Source organism: Cnephaeus nilssonii (genome assembly GCF_951640355.1).
Source record: "Cnephaeus nilssonii genome assembly, chromosome: 3".
Lineage (NCBI taxonomy): Eukaryota > Metazoa > Chordata > Mammalia > Chiroptera > Vespertilionidae > Cnephaeus > Cnephaeus nilssonii.
The window spans coordinates 104,083,146-104,109,062 of NC_137074.1; the positions used below are offsets into that span (position 1 = coordinate 104,083,146).

The 25,917-nt window shown below is 42.0% G+C and overlaps 1 protein-coding gene across 2 annotated transcripts in view; it reads left to right on the forward strand.

Moving 5' to 3' along the window:
* Positions 1–25,917, forward strand: part of WWTR1 (WW domain containing transcription regulator 1) — a 204,243-nt gene that overhangs the window by 93,699 nt on the left and 84,627 nt on the right. For both annotated transcript variants that reach the window (XM_079764158.1, XM_079764157.1), the window contains exon 3: positions 835–971. In XM_079764158.1, the coding sequence (XP_079620284.1) occupies positions 835–971 (137 nt within the window). The remainder of the gene's footprint in view (positions 1–834; positions 972–25,917) is intronic.

Genomic DNA, 25,917 nt, shown 5'->3' on the forward strand with positions numbered 1-25,917 from the left:
GAGCCAGTTAGGAAGAGCCGGCCCGTCCATCCTTCCAAGGACATATGAGAAACTGGGCAGAAGCTTGTTGTGCTACTTTCTCTGAGAGAGTCATAATAACAAACAGCGGTAGTTGTATATGACTCAGTCTAACGTTTTCTCCCTCAGAGGCCTTTGTGCCTCAGCGTCGAGGTGTCTCCTTAGCCTGGTGCTCCTGCCCTCCTGCACTTACTAGTACTTCCTGCTGCTTTGCTCAGCCACGCAGCTGTGACCGTGCACGGCAGAACATAGGCCTCTCGAGGGTTTTATGTATCACCAATATGGACTTCCCAGTGCCTTACTTAGTAAGGATGCAGTAAGATCATGGTTATGAGGTTGGTTTCAAGGGCCCGGTCTTTGGCTGAGGACAGGTGGAGGTGTCAATTAAATGAGCCTTGCAAGTGTGGGAGGGTTGGCGGCCTTGCTTCTGGACAGGAGCTCACACCATGGCGTCCCAGTAATTGGATGGCAATGATGTCCCCGAGGAGCTGGGAATGCAGGCTCCTTGGACGGTGGCGAGGACTGCTGGGGCTTGTCTGTCCCCAGTAAGGCAGAAAACCTTTAAGAGGGGCGTCTGGGACAGCTTAGTGATGGGCTTGTGTTCAGAGAGTCACTGCAAAATCCCCAGTGTAGCCCCGTTTGGATGCTAGGTAAGTGACCTGACCTTGGATGAAACCAAGTACAATGTGTCAGCTGCTCGGCAGCAGGTCCTAAGGGAAGAAGAGCCAAAGTCATGGACTGTGGTGCTGTTACTGGTGATGGTGATAAGGATAATGATACTGAAAACTAAAAAGATAATTGTTTTCCTTCTTTTAGTCACATAGAAAAAATCACCACATGGCAAGACCCTAGGAAGGTGATGAATCAGCCCCTGAATCATATGAGTCTCCACCCTGCCGCCACTTCCACACCAGTGCCCCAGAGGCCCCTGGCCGTGTCCCAGCCGAATCTCGGTAAGCCATGCTTTGACTTGGAGTTGAATGCAGTGTTCCATCACGGGGCTCTGGGTTCAGAAGCAGCTCTGCTTGCTGTGGTGCCCATTTGTGCACGCAGAGAGCGTTTTTTCCTGCCTTTGGCTGCATCACCTGTCCACCGCCTTTGCCTTCTTTACTTGTCCTCTTTGCTACAGTCCACCCTAGGGTAGGGTTCACACTACTGGTCCAGCCTCCCCTCCAACTTCCTTTCTTGAAGTTCCTTGAAAAGTCACACAGGCCTCTTGTCTTCATCCAGACCAAAGCAAGGAGGAGGGCACGTAGCCGCTTTCTGTGAATTTGGTCCCTGAAGACTGCCAAAGGGTACAATTCTGGTCTTGAATCCCTTTCCTTCCTTTTTTTTTTTGCATGATGTGTGACTGAGCCCAGGGTAGGTGTTTTCTTGCTTTATCTCATTAAATCCTCACAGCAGTCCTGCAGGAAGTGACAGCGTTCCCATTTATAGGTAGGAAACTTGCTCCAAGTCACCGCTTCCGGATAGCAGAGCAGGAGCTGAACCGAGGTTGGTTTGATTTTAGAATGCATCCTATCATTATATGTCCTGCAGGTGGCTTCTCCTATACCTGCTCTGGGATAATTGACTCACTTGCCATTTCATTTAGAATGTTTAAGTGTGATTTTATATTTGAGAAGAGATTATCTTCTGCTAATTTCCTTTACTTCAGAAAACTAAAATTCTGCCCAGTAGAGATAACCAGATGTGAATTAATTTACTGTAGCAACAGAACTAATCAGCTTTTGTTGTAGTCATTCTCCCCCTCCCCCAGAGGCTAAACATAAGATGGCAATTTTAAAGTTTTCTAAAAGATGGTACCATTTTCAGATAACATTCCCATTTAAGATCAAATGTCTAGATCAGTGATGGGCAACCCTTTGAGCTTGGTGTGTCATACTTCGCCAAAAAACTGAGCATAACTCTGGTTGTGTGTCACTTTGAGGAAAAAACATTATTTCGCAAATGTTTCATCCTCAGGAGCAGCAAATGTTTCATCCTCGGCAGGCGGCCTCCTCAGCGGCCGCGTGTCATCAGAAATGGCTACGCGTGTCAGTGCTGACACGCGTGTCATAGGTTCACCATCACTGGTCTAGATACTGCTTTATACACAGAATAGTTAACTTTGGAGTAAAAAGAAGTTCCTGTTGGATTGGCAGGAATAGGAATGGAAGTCCTTTTGATAGACACCCTGCCCTCATACCCTCACTTAGCCAGAGTGAGCATGAACTTAAGTAGACCCAAGTCAGCTAAAAGTAAATATACAGTCTGTTCTTGCAGGAAGTTTGGACCTACCATTTTAAAGCTTGCAGATGTAAAATATATCAAAAAAGCAAATTACTTGGGATAACTTCTATTGTGTTACTTGTCTAAAGGGCAGATCAAGGAAAATGGTATCAACGCTTCTACCAGCAGTGGCAAGCCAAAACTTCCCATGAGTCATTTATCCCCAATATATAAAAGCTCACATAGAAAGCAGATGCAAATGCAGTAAAGAAACCACATATTAGGTAACATTAGAGTAGTTTCATTAACAATTTAATTTTCATTGAAAATTATAAAAACTGATTATAAAGTATTAACCTTAACTTTATCATCACTATAATAGAAAAAAATCTTTTATGGACCTGGTTGAAAAAATTCACTCATTCAAAGAGGTGTTCAAAAAGTCAGTCTTCCTCTGATCCCAATCCCCTGTCCCTTTTATGTTGCATGGGGCCGACCAGTGTTTTCAGTCACATACAAATGCTAGCATATTATACCCACTGTTCTGCACCTTGCCTTTTCCATTTCTATATCTGTGCATATAGAGCTAACTCATTCTTTTTAAAAATTGGCTAATAGCTCAACATGTTGGTCTGCTATAATTAGTTTACTTAATCAGCCCCCAAACTGATAGATATTTAGATATTAGTGTGTTACTAGTACATAAAACACTGCAATTAATTTTTAAAAATTGTACAAGTAGGAAGTACTGCCTATACACATGCACGTTCGCGTGCACGCGCGCACACACACACACACACACACACACACACACGCACACACCTGAATTGATGGCAAACTACATGTAAAGAAATTGTAATCTGAACGTCTGAAATAAGTTTACCTGTGGTTGAATAAAATACCTTTCCAGATTTCTAATATATTGGGGTAGTAAATTACTCATGACACACATTCTGGGGTTTTCCAACAATATTTGAGTATTTGTCATTACAAAGTGTGCTGTTAGCCTATAGAGAATCACAGATATGTCCTGTAGATGGAAATATACTGGGGAATGCCCTTGCCAGCTCAGGATCCAGACCCGTCCCGCTGATGTTCATGCCAGTTGTCTGGAGCCACCTGGCAGCCGCTTTTATATCGTTTCTTCCTTGTGGAGCATCTAGGGAGGGGAAGCGGCCGTGGTGCCTGAGGCCGACTTCCCAGAGGCGGATGGCGCTGTCGGAATCGGTGCCTGCCCCGTTCTCCGGAGACTGGACCTGCAGGACTACTGAGGGAGGGAGTGGCTGCCTCAGGGCTGCTGGGCTGCCAGGACGGGGCAGTCAGCTGAGTGGCACTCCCGTTGTGGGAGCGCACTGACCACCAGGGGGCAGCTCCTGTGTTGAGCGTCTGCCCCCTGGTGGTCAGTGCACATCATAGTGACCGGTCGACCAGTCCTTTGTTTGTTCAGTCGCTTAGGCTTTTTTATATATAGATATAACCTATGCCATATACATTAGCATATATAAACATATATATGCATGTATATAAAAATCAAAATTTCTATGTCTGTTTACATCAACTGCGTTTTTTTCCTTTTACCTTTTGACCAGAACATGTCCTCCCCCTCCCCCTCCCACTCCTCCTCTACCTCTTCCTCCTCTTCTTTGAATCTAGAAGTTTGGTCTTTTTATGGAATATAGCTGACAAATAAGATATCAAATGACACATCCCTTCACTGGGAGGTATTTATGTGTGAAAATGATGTAGAAATACAGTTAATAATATTAGTATCAGATGATAGAATTCGTACCATTCATAGCTAATTTTATGTATTTCTCTAGCTGTGATATAATCAGTGACATAGATAAATAAATTCCTCAATAAACCTTTTTCTGTAGGTTGGGTACATGAAGTTGGGGATCAGACTGTCAGAATTTGAACCCTGCCCATTACTAGCTTGGCTGGGGCAACATATCCCCATGTTTTAAACTGTTTTTGCCAAGCCTTGACCATAATGGCTCAGTTGGTTGAGCATCGTCATGTGCAGTGAAGGCTTGTGGGTTTGATTCCTGGTCAGGACACATGCCTGGATTGCGGTTCCATATCCAGTATGGGGCGTGCAGGAGGCAGCCGGTCAATGTTTTGCTCTCACATAAATGTTTCTCTCTCTCTCTCTCTCTCTCTCTCTCCCCCCCCCCTTCTTCTCGCTTTTGAAAACAAAAACAAAAACAAACAAATCAATTTTTAAAAATCTTAAAAAAAAAACTTCATCTTTTTGCCAAGAGAAGTCACATACAATTTTGCCTTTTTGGTGATAATCCTAGCAGTCATAAACCATGGTGTGCTGGGCTCCTTTCACATGTTAATTAATGGTCTCTTTGCTCGAGTAAGGCCCTGGCTGGGGCACCAATGTTCTAGACAGGACAGGAAAAGTAAAGACTGTGGAAAACCTTCACCGGACGACCATCTCTAGCCAGTTCAGAGACTTTTGGTTAAGTGCAGCCAACGTGTATTTTTAAAGCTATTGGAATTTTAAAAATATCATGTGTGTGTGCGCACACTTCCCCGCTTTGAAGGTGTGCCATCCCCTGGCCAGAGTTGATGTCCTCCAGGTCTACCTTCTTCTGTACTTCAAATTACAAATATATGCATGTTTTTTTGGTTGTGTGGTTTTTTCAAAGGCATACTTTTCAAGACAAGATGGAAAGAAAATCTTGTCTGTACTCATTTGCTAAGTTGGCTCATTCTTCCCTTTAGGAAGTATACAGAGACACAAAACCATTTTATCAAAAGCAAATAAAATAGCCTAGCATTGCTTAAAGTATGTGGAAGGTAGCCTGAAAGTTTGTCAAGTGTCGGATTTTTATGTAGGATATCTATTTCTTTTTCCTGTGTTTTTTCCTTGTCAACTTTATGTGGTGAGTTCATGGCAGACACATCTGGCTACTGTGTTTTTTTTTCAGCTCTGATCTTCTCACTACTTTTGGAACTTTGTGGTTTCTGCAGTATAAATTAGCCTAAAGTGCACTAGCACATGCACACACAAACCCAAAGATATACTGGCAACCTTCAGACTTTATGGGGGAGGGTGGAGATGATGGGGGACTGGTAGGATTGGGTGGTGGAAAGTGGGTGTTTATGGAAAGGAAGGAAGACTGGTGGGTATGGGAAAGAGGAAAAGTGTTCTGGTAAAAGGGTTTTTTTGTGTGTGTGTTTTTAATTTTATTTTTCATTTGTAGTATACATTCAATATTAGTATGTATTAGTTACAGGTGTGAAAGCTCCCCTCCCACCCCCCTTGATTAGAAGAAAAAAGAACATTTTTTTCTAAATTCTGTGGAAAATCAATATTATAATTTCTTCTTAGATAGATTTGGTGGAAGCCATCATTGTCAACATTTACTCCACCGACTCATCATTATTGCAGACGGCTCTTTGGGTTTCCCAAAAGGAGATTCATTACCGTTTCTTTCTTTTAAAGCTTTTAAGGAATTTGTGAAATGGGTACTGAAAACAAATTATCAACTAATTTAATTCCTCTTTTTAAAAACAATTGATTGATTGATTGATTTTAGGGAGAGAGGAAGGGAGAGAGAGTGGAAAACATTGATTTGTCGTTCCACTTATTTTTACATTCGTTGGTTGACTCCTGTGTGTGTTCTGACTTGGGAACGAACCTGAAACTTTGGCATATCAGGAGACACTAATCAACTGAGCTACCTAGCCAGGGCCTGATTCAGTTCCTCTTGTGCAATAAAGAAATTAACCTTGTGTTGTCATAAAGAAATTAACCTTGTATTGTCATAAAGAAATTAACCTTGTATTGTCATGGCATATTTTATTTATCTTAATGTGCATGAATCTTTTATTTAGATCAGTTTTCATTTATCTTGATACGTTAAGTTTAGGTATTGTATTAAGATTAGGTATAAAGACTTGTAGATTTAATTTTATAAATTTAGGTAGAAAAATCTTTGTTTGATAACAAGTCTCAAGACTCATGAAAACTGATGCCACAATTTTCCTATGAAGATATTCTTCAAGATAAAATTTTTATGTCAAATGCTAGATGAACACTTTGGAAATATGTACACAAAGATGTGTTAATTATAATGTAGCCCCCCTCTCATTAAATGCCTGCAATACAAAAATAAATATATTTTTACTATTGAAATAATAGTTATAAGGATTTTGTAGCACATAAAAAACTTTGTCAGTCTAATTTTTAAAAGCAGGCAAAAGGGCTTATGCCATGATTATAATTTTACTTTTTATAAAAGACTTTGCTTGGATTCTCTTCCCACAGGATTTTGCTCTCCATCTGTGTATTTTTAGCTCCTGGCCAAGGGCATTATGTAGCACAGCTAGAATAATGGTATTCTACCATTTTGTAAAATAAATGTATTAAGTAAATCAGGTATGTATTTTAAATGTCAATAGTGAGTATAGTAAGACTTTTAGATTGGGGGTGATTTCCTTTATTTTTTTCTGTAATGTGATTATGTCGCTTTTATGATAGCTAGAAGAAAAAGGAGAACCTCTTGGTGTGGTTTTTATGGTGGGAGAGGAGGATGCAATGTTGGGAAGAAGGCTCTGGCCCCTCCACCCCACTCCTCTTTGAGCAATACGGACAGAACTTTGAATCGTCAAGCCTTGAGAGTCAACACAGTCTGCTTGTGGCCAAGTCGTTCTTTAGTCTCTAAGGTCAGTGTTTCTTCAGGTGGTACCAGGGCCAGCACTAGTTGTATCCCATGGGGATTTGTCAGACACACACCTTCGGAATCCAGCAGTCTGATTGCTCCCCAAAGGACAGTCATGGGCTGCTGCTAGGAGGAATACTGCCCGGGCCCCACCCTGGGAAAGCCTGTTTCGGACAATAGAGGGTGGGGTCTGGGAATGGATGTGGTTTCATGTGCCCAGATGACTCTGGCCATCAGCCAGGTGTAGGAACCACAATAGAATTGTGTTTTAGCACCATGATTGGAGAATGCTATCGTAAGAAATGGGCAGAAGTTTAGTCTTTAAGCAGTTACCTGAAGAGAACTCCAAGGATGCTCACCACTTTTTGATTAACTTTTTGTCCAAAATAGACATTACTGTGGCATCGATATCTGTCATTTTGGCACTTGTTGGCTTTAGTGCGCACAAGAACATTGGGTCTGTGAACTCTGACACCACTTTCCAGAAAGTTTTGACCCCAGTCATACCAAGTAAACTTCAAAAGCTCAGTGAAACGTTCGCTTTCGGATTCAGATTATTGTTCAAATTCACAGGTAACTGTGCAAGCCTGCCTTTAACTTGGCTTCCTGAGAGCTGGCTGGAAAGTCAGGCATCTGCAGGCCTAAAGTTCCAGAGGGCGCCCCATTCCCTGAAGGAGAGCAGAGCCTCTTAGGAAGGAGATGGAGGCAGGTCAAGCTTTTCCTTAGTCACTTCTTTGTGTGCACTACCTTCATTTTTAATTATTTTCAATGGAGTCTGATCTCTTCACCAAGCTGTGGGCCTCTGCTGCTGGGGGTTTTAAAGATAATGCTGGCTGACTTCCAGTAGCGTGCCCTTGGGAGCTTACTTGCTGTGGCGCATTTTGCCTAACCTGAGGCAAAGGAATTCTGGGATGGTTTGTCATTTGGTCACTTGTTCCAAATTAGTGCTGATTAGTGCTGAGTGATATTTGGACACTTCTTTTGATCTCCTCTTTGGGACCCCCTGTTGATGCTGTCCACCTGTGTCTTGACCACCACCTCCCCCAGCCCATATCAGCTGGAAGATTGATCTCGTCTTCCTTTCTGGAAGTCTAAATTTATTCCCTGGTGTCTTGCAGTTGCTGGTGGTCAGGGACAGCTGTTCCGCCACGCTTGACTCTGAATAATTTTGATGGAGTCAGCAAAATAACACCATAAAAGAAACCAGGAAAACAAAAGCCTTCATAGTCTTTCAGCACCTTCTCATTAAGTGCTGAAGAGAGGGAGATAACCCCCTCTTCCTGCTTTTAGAAAAAAAAAAAAAAGGAAAAAATAAGATTCTAAATGTATTTTGAGGCAGCAAGATTCAAGAATCTTCTTTCCCCATGTTATGTAATTACTGTTTGGTCTTTGTAGAAAACGCTGATCAGCAAAAAATCGAGGAAATGTAAAACACTCTAATCTAACCATTCAAAATCACACTAACATTTTCTCATATATTTGCCTCTTTTCAATACAAATGTAAGTAAAAAAGGTTGGAAAGTCCTCTACAGTCTTTTTTTTGTAGCCTCCTCCCCCCCCCCCCCCCACTCATGTATCATGAGCATCTTTCCATTTCAATAACGATTTTTCTACAATCTTTTGGATTAGCTGTTTTTATTGGAAAAACAGCACAAACATGGCAAAAATTCAAACAGTTCCAAAAAGTATTCATGAGAAATAAGTCTCCTCCACACTAGAACCCTCAGCCTTTTTTAAAAAATTTCTTTATTGATTAAGGTATTACATATGTGTCCTTATTCCCCCATTACCCCCCACCTCCCATTCATGCCCCCACCCCCCTGTTGTCTGTGTCCATTGATTAGGCTTATATGCATGCATATAAGTCCTTTGGTTGATCTCTCCCCCTTACCCCCACTGTCCCCTACATTCCCTGAGGTTTGACGTTCTGATTGATGTTTCTCTGTCTCTGGATCTATTTTTGTTCATCAGTTTATGTTGTTCATTATATTTCACAAATGTGTGCGATCATGTGATATTTATCTCTCTCTGCCTGGCTTATTTCACTTAGCATAATGCTCTCCATCTCCATCCATGTTGTTGCAAATGGTAAGAACTCCTTTTTTACCGCAGTGTAGTATTCCATTGTGTAGATGTACCACAGTTTTTTAATCCACTCATCTGCTGATGGGCACTTAGGCTGTTTCCAAATCTTAGCTATGGTGAATAGTGCTGCTATGAACATAGGGGTGCATATATCCTTTCTGATTCGTGTTTCTAGTTTCTTGGGATATATTCCTAGAAGTGGGATCACTGGGTCAAATGGGAGTTCCATTTTTAGTTTTTTGAGGAAACTCTATACTGTTCTCCACAGTGGCAGCACCAGTCTGCAGTTCTCACCAGCAGTGCATGAGGGTTCCTTTTTCTCCGCATCCTCCCCAGCACTTGTCATTTGTTGACTTGATGATAGCCATTCTGACAGGTGTGAGATGGTACCGCATTGTTGTTTTGATTTGCATCTCTCTGATGATTAGTGACTTTGAGCAGGTTTTCATATGTCTCTTGGCCTTCCTTCTGTCTTCTTTCGAAAAGTGTCTATTTAGATCAGTTGCCCATTTTTTGATTGGGTTGTTTATCTTCTTTTTGTTAAGCTGCATGAGTTCCCTGTAAATGTGGGAGATTAAACCCTTACCGTTGATATCATTGGCAAATATGTTCTCCCATGCAGTGGGCTTTCTTGTTGTTTTATTGATGGTTTCCTTTGCTGTGCAAAAGCTTTTTATTTTGATGTAGTCCCATTTGTTTATTTTCTATTTAGTTTCCATTGCCCTAGGAGCAGTATCAGTGAAGAAATTGCTTTGGCATATGTCAGAGATTTTTCTGCCTATGGATTCCTCTAGTATTTTTATGGTTTCCTGTCGTATGTTTAAGTCCTTGATCCATTTTGAGTTTATTTTTGTGTATGGTGTAAGTTGGTGGTCTAGTTTCATTTTTTTGCATGTATCTGTCCAATTTTCCCAACACCATTTATTGAAGAGACTGTCTTGACTCCATTGTATGTTCATGCCTCCTTTGTCAAATATTAATTGAGCATAGTGATTTGGATCAATTTCTGGATTCTCTATTCTATTCCATTGATCTATATGTCTGTTCTTGTGCCAGTACCAGGCTGTTTTGAGAACAGTGGCTTTGTAATACAGCTTGATATCTGGTATTGAGATCCCACCTACTTTGTTCTTCTTTCTCAGGATTGCTGTAGCTATTCGGGGTCTTTTTTTTTTCCAGATGAATTTTTGGAGAGTTCTTTCAAAGGTCTGTGAAGTATGCCGTTGGTATTTTAATAGGAAGTGCATTGAATTTATAGATTGCTTTGGGTAGTATGGACATTTTTATGATGTTGATTCTACCAATCCATGAACATGGTATGTTCTTCCATCTGTTTATGACTTCCTCTATCTCTTTTTTCAGTGTCGTGTAGTTTTCCGCGTATAGGTCTTTTACCTTCTTAGTTAAGTTTATTCCTAGGTATCTTAATTTTTTTGGTGCGATGGTAATTGGTATTGCCTTTTTAGTCTCTCTTTCTGTAAGTTCATTATTGGTGTATAGAAATGCCATGGCATTGATTTTGTATCCTGCTACATTGCCAAATTCATTTATTAAGTCTAATAATTTTTTGATGGAGTCCTTAGGGTTTTCTATGTACAGTATCATGTCATCTGCAAATAAGGACAGTTTTACTTCTTCTTTTCCAATTTGGATGCCTTTTATTTCTTCTTCTTGTCTGATTGCAATGGCTAGTACTTCCAGCAGTATGTTGAACAGGAGTGGTAAGAGTGGGCATCCCTGTCTTGTTCCTGTTCTTAGGGGAAATGGTTTTAGTTTTTGCCCATTGAGTATGATGTTGGCTGTGGGTTTATCATATATAGCTTTTATTATGTTGAGGTATGATCCTTCTATTCCCACCTTGCTGAGAGTTTTTATCAAGAAAGGGTGTTGGATTTTGTCAAATGCTTTTTAGAAACCTCAGCCTTTCTCTCCTTCCCAGAGAAACACTGCTACCAGCTCCCTGAGTGAGATTCTAGAAATATTCTATATACACATATGCATGCTTGGATATATAAGTTGTCTTCTTACAACTTAATATATCATAGAGAGCTTTCTAAATTAGGACTTGTAGATGTATTATTCTTTGTTAACAATATATAATATTTTACTCTATTGATGTACCGTAATTTATTTATCCTGTCCCTTATGCTAGATATTTAGGTTCTTTTCTGATTGTTAGCTATTATTAAAAATGCTATAATGTGCATCCCTACACATAAGTTCTTGTATGCTGTTTATGTAAAGGAAAATTTTCAGTAATGGAATTCCTGGGTCAAAGAGTATATGCATTTGAAGTTGTAAAAGATGTTCAACTTCCCTCCAAAATGGTTACACCAATTTATACTCCTACCATCAGAGGGTCAAAGTGCTTCTTCCCCCTACTCTGGCCAGTAATGTCCATGATCACACTTTTTAGTCTTTAGAATTCTTTTTTTTTTTTTACATTTTTAAGTATAAATTTTTATTGACTTCAGAGAGGAAGGGAGAGGGAGAGATAGAAACATCTATGATGAGAGAGAACAATTGACTGGCTGCCTCCTGCACACCCCCTACTTGGGATCGAGCCCAAGGGCATGTGCCCTTGACCAGAATTGAACCTGGGACCCTTCAATCCACAGGCCGTCGCTCTATCCACTGAGCCAAACCAGCTAGGGCAGTCTTTATAATTTTGATAGGTACAGACTAGATTCTCATTCTTTGATTTCTTTGTTTTTTAAAGTTATTAATGGACTTAGGAAAATTTTTGTTTATAAACATTATATATTGTTAATGGCTGTATAATATTCTATTATGTGGCTCTACCATAATTTATTCAACCAGTTCTTCTACTGAGAGACATATAAGCTGATTCAATATTTTACCATTATAAATGATGTTATAGCAAAATTCTTGTACATAAATTTTTTGTGCCTTCTTTTAATTCCCTCATTTTTTTTCCAGTTTCTTTGGAATGTTTGTTAGTAAAGCAGAATTATTCCTTTAAAATTAAATTTTGACATGGTTCGCTTCTATTGAAATAAACAAATAATTGTTTGCAGATGCACTGTGTGTGTGTTGGGGGGAGGGATTTGTTTGGAGTGCTACTTTCTTTTAGAAAGAATGATTTAAGGTTGCTTCAAAAGGTATATTTTTAACCAGGCACCTAGCTTTCCCACTAGCTCTGTTCTTCAGCTTGCGTATCCATATGTTTTTGACTAAGCCATAAATGGAAGTTTCATTTGAAGTTTTTTGCTTCCCAGTACTACATGTTATGCATTTCATTCCATATTATTTTCATCCTTTTCCTTTCCAGTATTATATTTCTCAGACCCAAGTGAAGAGTGAGTTGTGAGTTTTCAATTTTGCCAAGAGTTAAATATTTGCAGAGCTGGAAAAAAAAATAAAGTAAAACAATTTTTAATGTGACTAATTTAGTCCTGGTTCCCAAGACTTTCATTTAGCTGCTTCAGAGCTCACACTTTAACTATCAAGAAAAATATTCTCTTTCCACACTTATCAATTGCCACAATTCCTGAACTAATTAGAATGGAACTATAACTTCTCCCCAAATGGAATTGGGTCATCTCATCCTAATGGAATGGACGCTCAGGGCTGATACACGTGGAAGGTCTCTGTATTCCTTGCCTACATCATTTATGTTGTTTTTCTTTTGCTACTGCCAGGGACACAGTGAACAAGGGATGTTCCTCTGAGATACCACTTGTGGCATTTGCTTATGCCATCCCCTCCGACTCTACTCCAGTTTTAAGCACAAAGCTTTTCCCCTGCAATTTGAAGGAATCCCAGGGTTCAAACTATTAAAATAGGATGGCTGTGGCCTGTGACATTCCTTCCTGGAGCATACTGCCATATGTCTGCATTTGCCAGTTCCTTCTCCAGCCGCAACTCTGCCCTCCTCAGCTTGTTTTTTTCCTTCTATTAAGATGCCATGCACAATTTCTTCAGCTGTGACCCTGGGAAGTGAGACCTTTTCACAGCAGAGCCTCAAGCTTTAGGGTCAACAACTCCCGGTTCCCTCCAAGAAAATTTGTAATTCTTTAGTCCCCTGCCTTGTCAGGCGCAGCTGTGCAGAGCTCTTGCTTCTGAAAGACCGTCCAACCAGTCCTGGAAGGCAGCAGTTTGTCCTGTTTTCTCAGGCTCTCTGTTTTTGAAAATGAGACTTTTGCCCCTCGTTTTCAAAAATTGAGATATAATTGAAATATGATATTACATTAGTTTTAGGTATACAACATTCGATACCTGTATGTATTGCAAATAAATCCAGTTAACATCCATCAGCACACATAGTTAGACATTTTTTCCTTGTGATGAGAACTTTTAAGATCTACTCTCTTAGCAACTTTCAAATATGCAGAACAGTATTATTAACTACTAGAGGCCCGGTGCATGACATTCATGCACTGGGCGGGGGTGGGTTGGGGGTGGTCCCTCAGCCTGGCCTCGCCCTCTCACAGTCCAGGACCTCTCAAGGGATGTCCGCCTGCCACAGGCGGGGAGACCGGCTTCTGGCTGAGCAGCGCTCCCTCTGTGGGAGCGCACTGACCACTAGGGGGCAGCTCCTGCGTTGAGCATCTGCCCCCAGTGGTCAGTGAGCATCATATTGTTATATTGTAAATCAGCGAGCTAAACAGAGGACGCCTTAATCAATCAGTAAGCTGAATTTTGGAGCCTTTGTTACGCTAGCGGTCTCAGAGGACTTGTCTCTCAAAGTCTGAGCAAAACAACATGGAGGAAACTTTCTCTTTATACCCCGTTGGTCCCTTTGTCCCCCAAATATGGGGTTTCTGGACCTTTTGTGGGCTTTACAAAGAGCCCTATGTACTGGAAGATATTTTGCAGGAAGCTTGTAGCCTTTAGCATAGCACAATTCAGTAACCTTGAGTGCAACATAATTCAGATAACTAAATGACACCTGGCGTGGGAGTAGCCAGGGAGGGCAGCAGAGCGGCTTGCAAGGCTAGATAATTGAGCTTATTTTCCCTATTATTCGAGCAAGCGTGTTTACAGAAGCCAAGAATAGCAGAGTTAATTCACAGAACAAAGGACTATTTATGTTTAGTGGAAAATTCCAAACAGCAGTTTTTCCCAGCATAGAGGTTATGGGGACAAGATGGAGTGCCTATACTTCAATAGCAACCAGTCATTGTGCCGTTCGGTTGATTTGCATATTAGCCTTTTATTATATAGGATAGTCACCGTGCTGTACATTACACCCCCAGGGCTTATTTCTTTTAGAACTGGAGGCTTGTATTTTTTGACCATCTTCACCCATTATTTCTCCATTAGCAGTTGAGATTGGGGGTGGAAGGGGTAGCTGGGAGGAACAGTGAATGTGAGGTGTCAGCATTATGTGGAACATACCACAACCAGGGTTCTCTCCCCTACACCCCAGTTGGTTCTCAGAACCATTGTTTAGTGGGGGGTTCCTCAAAGATAAATCACCCACAGGACAATGCTCAGATATGATACTGTTTCTCTGGGCCCTGCCAGAATTGTCAATCGCCAGGGAGTTTAAGGTGTATATAGGGAAGTTTTTTCTTCGTTGTTTTTATTTCATTAATATGTCACTTTTTATTTTGAAATAATCTTAAACTTACAGTAGAGTTTCAAGTATAGTACAAGGAACTCCCATGTACCTTTTGCCCAGATTTGCCCTTGTTCATTGTTTATGATTTGCCCTCTCTCTCTCTCTCTCTCTTTCTCTCTCTCTCTGTCTTTTTTTTCCCCCTGAACCCTTTGAGACTAAGTTGGAGACATAATGCTCCTTTATCCCTAAATATTTCAGATTGTACTTTCTGAAAGGACGTATTCTTACATAAACACAGTGGAAGTATCAAAACCAGGAAATTGAACGTTGGTACAATAATATTGTCTAATCCACAGTTCATATTTGAAATTTCTTCATTTATCACAATAATGTTTTTTTTTAATTTAAATTCTTTATTTTTTTATTTTTTATTTTAAAAATATATTTTATTGATTTTTTTTTTTTTTTTAACAGAGAGGAAGGGAGAGGGATAGAGAGTTAAAAACATCAATGAGAGAGAAATATCTGACTGGGGTTGTGCCCGCAACCAAGGTACATGCCCTTGATCGGAATCGAACCCGGGACCCTTCAGTCCACAGGCTGACACTCTATCCACTGAGCCAAACTGGTTAGGGCTAAATTCTTTATTGTTTAAAGTATTACATGAGTCTCCTTTTTCTCCCATTGACCTCTCCCCGGCTGCTCCCACCCCCCAGCACATGCCCTCACCCCCCTACTGTCTGTGTCCATTGGTTATGCTCATATGCATGCATACAAGTCCTTTGGTTGATCTCTTACCCCTTCACCCCCCGCCTTCCCTCATAGGTTGGACAGTCTGTTCAATGCTTCTATGTCTCTGGCTCTATTTTTGTCCATAATTTTATGTTGCTCATTATATTCCACATGAGTGAGATCCTGTGATATTTATCTTTCTCTGACTGGCTTATTTCACTTAGCACAATAATGTTCTTAATGGCTCTGTTGGTTTCTGGTTCAAGAGCTGTCGAGGATCATGCATTGCATTTAGTTGTCCTGTCTTCTTAATCTTTACCTGGAACAATTCCTCAGCTCTTGTGTTTCTGGACCTGACATTTTTGAAGAGTATAGTTTAGTTATTTTGTAGATTGTTTTTTATTTTATTTTATTTTTATTATTTTTAAACGTGTTTTTATTGATTTTTAAAGAGGAAGGGAGAGGAATAGAGAAATAGAAACATCTATGAGAGAGAAACATCATCAATCAGCTGCCTTCTGCATGCTCCCTACTGGGTATCGAGCCCACAACCTGGACATGTGCCTTGACTGGAACTGAACCAGTAACCTCTTAGTTCATGGGTCAGTGCTCAACCACTGAGCCATACCGGCCTGGCAATTGTTTTTTTTTTTTTTTAATTTAATAAATCTTTATTGTTCAGATTATTACAATTGTTTCTCCTTTTTCCCCCCATAGCTCCCCTCCACCTGGTTCCCCCCCCCCACCCTCTGCCCTTACTTCCCCACCACTGTCCTCATCCATAGGTGTACAATTTTTGTCCAGTCTCTTCCTGCACCCCCCCATAGTCCTTTCCCCCTGAGAATTATCAGTCCACTCCCTTTCTATGCCCCTGATTCTATTATATTCACCAGTTTATTCTGTTCCTCAGATTTTTAATTTACTTGATTTTTGGGTTCACTTGTTGATAGATATGTATTTGTTGTTCATAATTTTTATCTTTACTTTTTTCTTCTTCTTCCTCTTCTTAAAGAATACCTTTCAGCATCCTATCTAATAATAGAGTAACATGTAAATTACCATCACTCCGCTACGCCCACGATTGGGCAGTGGGAGGCTGGGGGGCGGGACTCGGGGTGGCCTATCCGGCCATTGAGAGGCACGGATCTGCTGCCACTGAGGGGGGCTACCCTGCTGATGAGAGTCCCGCCCCCTGTGCCTCTCAACTGCCAGATCCGGGGCCACTGAGGGGGCCTGCCGCGGACACCCAGCTGCGCCTCTCAACAGCAGGGTAGCCAGATGTCCGCGGCAGCCCCCCTCAGTGGCCGTTGAGAGGCACAGGGGGCGGGAGTCCCGCCCCCTGCGCCTCTCAACAGCAGGGTAGCCCCCCTCAGTGGCCGCGGACCATCAAAAGTGGGGGAGCTGCGTGCCTGTCTGCTCTGGCACCAGCGGACAGGCACCCAGCTCCACCGCGAAAAGCGAAAGCGTGTAGGGGACCCTACACGTGCATGATTCAAGCATGCACTGGACCTCTAGTTTCATATAATACTGGTTTGGTGGTGATGAACTCCTTTAACTTTTTCTTATCTGTGAAGCTCTTTATCTGACCTTCCATTCTGAATGATAGCTTTGCTGGGTAGAGTAATCTTGGTTGTAGGTTCTTGCTGTTCATCACTTTGAATATTTCTTGCCGCTCCCTTTTGGCCTGCATAGTTTCTGTTGAGAAATCAGCTGACAATCGTATGGGTGCTCCCTTGTAGGTAATTAACTGTTTTTCTCTTGCTGCTTTTAATATTCTCTCTTTGTCTTTTGCCCTTGGCATTTTAATTATGATGTGTCTTGGTGTGGTCCTCTTTGGATTCCTTTTGTTTGGGGTTCTGTGCGCTTCCTGGACTTGTAAGTCTATTTCTTTCACCAGGTGGGGGAAGTTTTCAGTCATTATTTATTCAAATAGGTTTTCAGTATCTTGCTCTCTCTCTTCTTCTGGCACCCCCATAATTCTGATGTTGGTACGCTTGAAGTTGTCCCAGAGGCTTCTTACACTATCTTCAACTTTTTGGATTCTTTTTTCTTTTTGCTTTCCCGGTTGAGTGTTTTTGCTTCTTTGTATTTCACATCTTTGACTTGATTCTTGCGTTCCTCTAGTCTGCTGTTAGGTCTCTGTATAATATTTTTTATTTCAGTCAGTGTATTCTTAATTTCTCGTTGGTCCTTTTTCATATCCTCGAGGGTCTGGCTAAATTTATTGGCCTTTTCTAGGAAATTCTTGAAAAATCTTATAACTGGTTTTGAATTCAATATCCATATGTTTGTTTTCCTCCATTTTTTTCGTTTGTGTGATCTCTTTCTTTGTCTCCGCATTTTCGCTGCTTCCCTGAGTTGGTAGGGTGGCTTTGTGTGCTATGTGTCCTATATGGCCCAGTGGGTCAGCCTCCCCAGTCACCTGAGGTGGACACTCTTGGTGCACCCCTTTGTGGTCTGTGTGTACAGCCTTGTTGTAGTTAAGTCTTGATTGTTGTTGGTATCACTGGGAGGAATTGACCTTCAGGCCAATTGGCTATGTGTATCAGCTGTGTTTATGCTGGGAGACCTGAGCTGGAGACAGCCTTATAGGACCAGACTTGCAAAATTGCAAAAGCCTCTGTACTCAGCTTGGATGGGGCTGAATCTCAGGGCTGAGCAGACAGTCTTGGCTTCCCGTCAGCCCTGCCCTTGTGTGTGCGCCTCCAGACCTCTGCCTTCCGCGGCTCCCCTGAGTTTCTGCCTGACAGTCCAGATTCCCCCAGGTTCGCCCGGAACGGGGGTTCAGTGCAATCAGGAGCTCTCGACTCCCTTCCAATAGGGAGAGCTAGCGGTAAACTCAGCAGTCAGTCTTCTCTGCACGCACTCGCGCGTGAGCCTCCAGACCCCTGCCTGCCGCGGCTCTCCCGAGTTTCTGTGTGCTTTTCTCTCTACCTGACAGTCCATACTCCCCCAGTATGTGCCTGGGTCCATGGGGTTTCTCCCAGAACTGGGGTTCAGTGCAGTCAGAACTGGGGTTCAGTGCAGTTGGGGGCTTCCTTCCCTCTCCCGACAGAGAACGCCAGCCAGGCACTCAGCCGCCCTTCCTCTCTGCGCGCGTGTCTCCGTACCTCAGTCCTTTGCAGCTCTTCTGATTCTCCGTGAGCTTTCCTCTTTCCTTCTAGTTGTAGAATTTCCACTCAGCCAGCCTTCCTGTGGTTCTGGATGATGTCCGTTCTGTCTTTTAGTTGTAGTTTTGAAATTGTTGTGCGAGGCAGCAGTTTAGGTGTTTACCTCTGCCGCCATCTTGGTTTCCCCCCAATTGTTTTTAATTTGGGTTTGTCTGGTGTTTCCTCATGATTTAGATTTAGGTTATACATCCTCGGCAGGAGTACCTCAGAGGTGGTGTGTGTTCTGCTCAGTGGCTCGTGCTGTCAGTTTGTCCAGGCTGGGTGACGTTGGCTTTGACCACTTGGTTAAGGTCGTGTCTGCTGAAGGTGGGGAATGGGGAGACAGAGTTTGCCTGGGTCAACTGGCTCCTCTAACCAGCATGTTCCATAAAGACAATGCGATATGAGGAAAACTTTTTGGTCCACCAGGTCTCTGTCAGAGATGGCCTCAGGTCATGCAAACCCTTCTCCTTGGGATGGCGGCAAATGGCATTTTCAACACACTCAGTTAAGCTTCACAGAACAGTATTTAATTGGACAAATAAAATAATATATCTGTGTAGCTTTATACACAGAGATATAGTTTTAAAATAAAACTGATGCTTCCACCCATTTATCTCATACTCTTTGCTTCTTACAAAACACATAATTCAAAAGGATACATATAAATAATTGAGTTAAATTGGGGTAAAGGGAGACTGTGGCTGGGAATTGTATTATTTTATTAGCCAAGGAGAAACATGCATACCATGGGCCCTGTGTGGTTACTAGAAGTGCCTGAAGATTTGGCTTTGAGACCTGGGGACTCCTGCAGAGAGGGCAATATGTTCAGTAACAGGAGTCAAAGCGTTTGTGGGCAAGGCTTGCCTGTTTTGCCAGGTGTAAGTGCCTACGAAGGAGTTTTCCTTCTAATTTCCTATAAATGATTTATACACTGGTGTCTAGGAGGCAGTCCTCAGAAAGCCGCCTCTGACAGTGACCACCAGGAGTTTTAGAGTTTTTCTATAACCTCCCTAAACACTGGTGAGGATGTGGTCTGGGAGCACAAGCCAGCATTCGAGAAGACCAGAACAAGACCATGCCCAGGGTGCGTCAAGGATAAATTTGACAATGCCCAGAGTTGTAGCTTTTTTGTTGTGTGTTTTGTTTCGTTTTTGTTAAGAGTAGAACCCCTTTGGCACAACCTTCCAAATCAAATTTAGAGGTGTAGGTTTTTCCTCTTGTTTTGCTTGGTACCTGAGTCTCCGTTTCAGCGTTTCAAAGCAGAGCTGCTTTGGCTTCCCCCACTTCCCTGACCCCCACCCCAAAGCTTTTTCCTTTCTCCCTGCAAGAGGACCCTGAACCAGCTCACAGGCTGAAGGGACACTGTTCACAGACAGTTTCTCTTTCTCTGCATTTTCTTCAGAATTTTTCATTTTACCATAGTGTATGAAATTCTCTGGCAGTTTCCCATGTAGTCCGAGCAGTGAGCCAAAAGGAGATTGCTGTCACTCCGGAATCGAGCCAGCTGCGGTGCTCACCTCAGCCACGAGGCCCCACAGGCCCTGTCCCTTACCCTTTGCCCCTCAGCCACATGGGCTAGCCTGTTTTGCAGTTACTCCAAGCCCACAGGTCAGGCACCTTCCCTCCTTAGGACCTTTGCACTTATTATTCCTCAGCTGAGATGGGCCCCCACACTGATTTCTGCGCTTTATTCAGATTATTTTAGATCACACATCACCTCCTCAGAGAAGTCTTCCTTAACTTCCAGGCCTAAAGTAGCTCCACATTTGTTTGTTCAAAGCCCTTAGCCCTAGAATTAGCTTCCATGTTTGCTATGGTCTGTCTCTCGTTAGACCACAGCTCCCAAAACGCCAGGACCTTTCTGCCTTGCTCATTAGTATCTCTAGCACCTAGAAGCAATGCCTTGCACCTTTTCGGGGCTCAGCAGATACTTGGTGAGCAAATAGTTAAATGAACTATAGAAAGATCATCGAAAAGAAAAAAATCATATATAGTCCTAGCATCCAAACACCATTATTAGTATTTTGATACTTTTTCATTTCAAAGGTAATTAACCTTTTGGGGTCACTATTAGATAGATCTAGGGGTACAGCCCTCAAAATGCATATATGCACAAATTCCCAAAATTTGACGTGTCATTTTACCAGAATTCTTAATCCTGCGCCCCCTAATTTAATTCTTGTTTCAATCCCACTACATACAGTAGTCCTGGCCCAATGCAAAACACATCACATCTTTGTAGTTTGATTGCTGAACAATGGCTCTTACTTTTATTTGCTGTGACTTCATGTGAAGCTGATAGTTTTTCCTTATTTGATTACTAATTGCATGTTCTCTTTCATAAACCATTCAAGCCCTTTGTCTCTGCTGCATGAGCTCTTTGACTAGTGTTTACAAAAATGGCATGCTATGAAAAGAAAACAGATTAAAAACTAGCGACCCACAATGGCAAGTTTTTCTCCGCTTCTTGTGGAAAACAGCTGTGGTTTCATTTTCTGATGTTTAGCTTGGGTTGCCACACGTTGCACCTGGAGTAGCTTTTAATACCATTCAGGAAAGCTAACCAATAAAAAGCTCCAGTAAACTCTCTTCTGACTAATGAAAATAAGTGCATGAATCAGAGTTTCCATTTCCTGCTGGAGTAAAGTATACCTATTGTCTGAAGATAATAAAACAGTTTTGGTTTTGCTGCTGTTGCCAGGCCGTGGCATTAAATTCAAAGACACAAAGCTAACTTTGTGAAGCAGCACAGCGAGGCTCCCCATTTCCCCTTTTTTCCAAGTTAGGTCATTATTTGCCTAAATTCCCTCGCTTCATTAATGTGCTTCCTGCCATAGGCCACTTCTGATAAATCTGGAGATATCCCCGAAATCAGATGGTGTTGCTTTAGGTGGAAGAAATATGATTTCTTTATAGCAAAAGGATCCAGAAGAAATCAATATGCCAGAAAGATAAGATTTTTTTTCTAGCTTGTTCTGGATATATTACAATGATGACAACTGATGTCTAAATCCTTTAGAGGCCAATAAAATATACATTTTAGGTAATGCATTTGCTGGGAAACATGAAAACCCGTGCTACAGGCATTGACATCCTTACACCTAGGAGAGCAGAGTCGCCCAGATATGCATACACTGGCACACTGGCTTGTCGACTACATTGCTGCTTGGATGGGCAGACAGGATAGCAAGCAGGAAAATTATTTTCTGGTCCTGAAAATTCAGGGTTTTCTGTGAAGTCAATGCAGCTTGGATTACAAATCTAAAACCAGAGAGCTGGGGGCATCTGGGAAACCAAAGGTCCACCTGTTAAGTTTTGGGGCACCTGGAAATGTTTTCAAGCTTGTGCCCTCCGCCTGAACGCACACGTGCCCTCGGGCTCTGGCCCTTATCAGTTGAGCCAGTGGGAAATGTCCTTACAGCTATTCTCACCCAGAATTGGAATAAAGGGCTCAGTGTGAAGTTGGGATAGTGCAACTTCTTGGTTTAATACTTTACAGATTTTTGGAACCAAATGCACCCTGAAGTGAAAAGCTGCTCTTTTTTTGCTGACCTTGTTGGATGGCTAATAGGGTTTCTGGGAAATAAGAGAAACAAGCGGCTCATTGTTGGCAGGACCTGAGAGAGACACAAGAAGGGCGAGAGACGCGTCGGCAGCCCTTTCCCCCTTAATTGTATCGTGACTGAGTCAGGGTTGGCCTGTGCTGAGCCTTTCTTCCTACCTCTGCAGACATGTGTTTCGTATCAGACAGGGCTGCGTGACACCTGATGTTGGCCAGTTCACATGAGTTAAGCCATAAACAGCCAGGAAAAGACCCATAGCTGCACCCAGACACTCTGGGCTCTGAAGCACTTTTGAAGCTTGGTGGCTGGGTCCCCACATATGTCAGAAATGATGGACATGTGTGTTTGGCCTCTTTCTGTGCATAGCATTACTTCCTGCAGGCACTGAAGCCAGAGGTAACGGCAACCCCTCTTGTTTATACCTTCTTGAACCATGAAATGCAACTTGTCAAAGTCATCTGATTTTTGTCTTTGTCTTTTCTTTTTAAGAACGGAAGAAGAACACCATATACCCTATTCTGTAAAACCAGATTACATAAACAAGTTCCCATCATAACATGCGGTCCATGTTGATTTCATCATTTTATAGTAGTAAATAAGTTAAATACATTAGTCTGCATTAGGCTTTTTTATGACATAGGGAAAAGGAAGCACTTCCTGTCACCGAATTTAGCTCAGTAAACATTTTTGATGACTGAGGGTGGTCAGGACAGGGCAGCTAACACCAGCCAGGGCATTCTAGCATATTCTCTGGGCTTCAGAGGTTTGTTAGCCTATGTCTGTGATTTGTGATGAATCATTTAACCTTCCAAGTTTCTTCATCTCTAAAATGAGTGAATTGGCCTAAATCATTGGTTTTAAATTGTGTCCCAAGGTCCTATGCCAGGGTTTCAGGGCGATGTGAGCATAAGCAAAACTTACATAGTATTCAGAGTCTCCTAGCTGTGTCAACGGATTTTTCAAATCTGTTTAATATTTGTGATACGCGTTGAGAAACGGCAGCAGGGAAAGCCTAGTGGGAAGCAAGACGGAGAACACTCAAGAGAAGACAGTCAAAAGCCCTGCCAGTGCCCACATGCCCACCAGCACCAGGGGGCCCAGGCCTGCTTTGAATGACTCTGCACATGAGCATCGTCGCTGCTTCATGCCATGTATCAGGCCTGGAGGAAGATGCTACTGTTAAAGAAAAGTTTGAGAACCCTGGTCTGAATGGACAAGGCCCCTTCCAGCCTAATCTTCTGTGGTGATGGAAAAACGTCGGGTAAACACGTGGCCCCTAATGCGTGTGGTGGGGGAAGTGGTTTGTAAACCACTAATAATAAAACAGCAAAATGAAAAATGGGTGCTGAGCAGGGAATATGCTCTGGGAATAAAGAGAAAGCAGCAACAAAATATTTAGTATTTATTAAATATCCACTTATAAAAAATGGGAGTAATGGATAAAATGCTTCCCTCAAGAGGGAAAGAATTGTGTCTGTTTTGGGGGAGGAAAGGTTTTTACTTTGTTCTGGATGCCTATGGTGATCATCTTCTTATAAATAAAACTGATATTTTACTACCAATTTCTGACTCATAAACCCCGAAGCTTAATTCAGGAAAAATGTACTTAATGCTTACTAGGCATTATCAGGTTAGATTTGAAGTGCACTAAATTATTGTAATTATTATTTCATTTTAAACCAGAAGTTTATTTAAACAACGAGATGCGTGACTAAAGGGAAAACTATCTAGAAAATTACTCTTTTAGAGTAATTTATCCCTACTTAAAGACAGATTGCTTTGCCTGTGACAGCCACGTACAAAAAGTTATAAAATTGTCCTTGGTTTTATAATGATAAATGAAAAGCATTAAAATTCTCCAATCAAACAAGGTATGCAAGGATTTTTATATTCTTTTTTTGTTAAACAGTAAGAGCAAAAAGATAAGAGCTGAAGGAGCATGCCCCTAATGGAGAAAGGGGGTATTTTCACGGAACTGGTTACTGTGTGTACAGTGAAGGAATGGGGAAGGGGAAAATGAAGGAAGAGAAAGCTCTACTGTAGTAGTCAGGAGGTGGTGGAACTAAAGGGCGGTTTTCTTTTCTTTTTTAAAAAAATTTCTTTATTGATTAAGGTATTACATATGTGTTCTCATCCCCCCATTATCCCCAACCCCCCTCTCATGCTCTCACCCTCCTGTTGTCTGTGTCCATTGGTTAGGCTTACATGCATGCATACAAGTCCTTTGGTTGATCTAAGGGCGGTTTTCTAATTGAGGATGTCCTCTTAGTCCGGAGGAACCGAGTACTGGAGTAAAGCAGCAGGTTCCCTGTTTGGTAGATCCCTCCCTTCATTGACAGGCTGCCCGTCAAACTGGAATCTGATCTGCCTCATTGACAAACCCTGTCGTTCACAGTAGGCTTTCATTCATTTACTAAATGGTGTATGCCTCTTAATCTGACACTGCACCACAGAGCCACCGTGCCCCGCCACCTTCAAATTCATATGATCGTCTTTCTCAGTCTGGACTTCTCCCAGGCCATAGCAAGTGCTGAGTCTCTTCACAAAGAGGTATCAGGTCCGAACCCATCGAGCACACACGCACACTACATTATTTTTGTTCTGTGTTTATAAGGAAGATCCATATTGTTAGGCTTGGTTCCGAGGAATTGGGGAGACTTGGCTCCTTCCCTGGACTTATTGATAAAGTGCACAAACCCAGCCCTCAGGAAGATGAGAGTTACTTCAAGTCATAGGAAGAGAATAGTTCACTGTTTCTTAAAAGTGCTTCTCTTTAGTGCCTCTGGCTCAATCAGGAACCCAACAGGAAAGATTCCCTGAATTTCAGGCTTAATTGAGTGCCTGTTTACTAGTACATGATGCGATACAGTGTCATAAATATTGCTTGATTTCCTTAAAAAGTTAGAGTCAGTTGGAGGAGTAATATTTCCTCTCTGATTATCCAGTGATGTGGTTACAAAAAGACAACTAGCTAGTTGTAATCCATGGAGGGCATTCCGAGAGCTAATCTGGGCAGCCTGGCCGGGGTTCTGTATAGAAGATACAGAACGCTGGCTGGCTCCGGTTTTCTTTGTCAGGGAACTTGGGTTCTACTGCCATGAGCTAGTTCTGGGGCTGTGGATGGTCACAGGTCTAGGGTGAACAAACAATCCATTTACCTGGGACTCTCCCACATTGAGCACTGAAAGTGCTGTGTCCCAGGAAACCCCTCAGTCCTCTCTGGCAGACCTCAGTTCTCGCACTAGTAGAATGGGGAGAGAATGAAGTGATGGTTAAGCTTTCAGTTCCACTGTCCAGGATTTAGGAATTCTTATACTCACCTCTCATAGAGTTTCTGATGCAATTTATATAAACTTATTAGCCCAAACATCAAACAGAATTAAAAACCTGTTCCATCTAGGAGGAGGAAGTTTCCCAGATACCAAATCAAGTGTATTACCCAGGGTGTGCACTTAAATATTGCATATTTTCACTTATTTTGAAAAAGGTGGTTCTTGAATGTTTATGTTGCATATTCACCTTTTTTGAGGAAATTGCAACCAGGTTTTAAAAACAATGCCAGCATTTTCTTCTCACTCCTGAGGGATGATGTTAAAGGATTATTTGGAAGAGGTAATGTTATTTTACTACAGAAGCAAGTAAAAAAAGCCCTGACTAAATTGAAAAGATAGGTTATTGCAAATCTATGGAACTAAAGTTAGTTTATTAAGGTTCTGCTCACCACCTGTGAAAATGCATATGTAGGTTAATCCGACTTTGAAATTTTCCAATTACATCAACATTTGTTGTGGAGAATTTCAGCAGATACTGTCAGTCTTTTTAAAATGCTTGTTTCCCCATGTTTTGTTTTGCTTTGTTTTGTTTTTGTCTTGCATAGCAGTCTGATTCTGAGCCCATGAAGTCACTGTTTAACACCCACAGCCTGCCCTGCTCCTTCTTCTGGCTCCTCA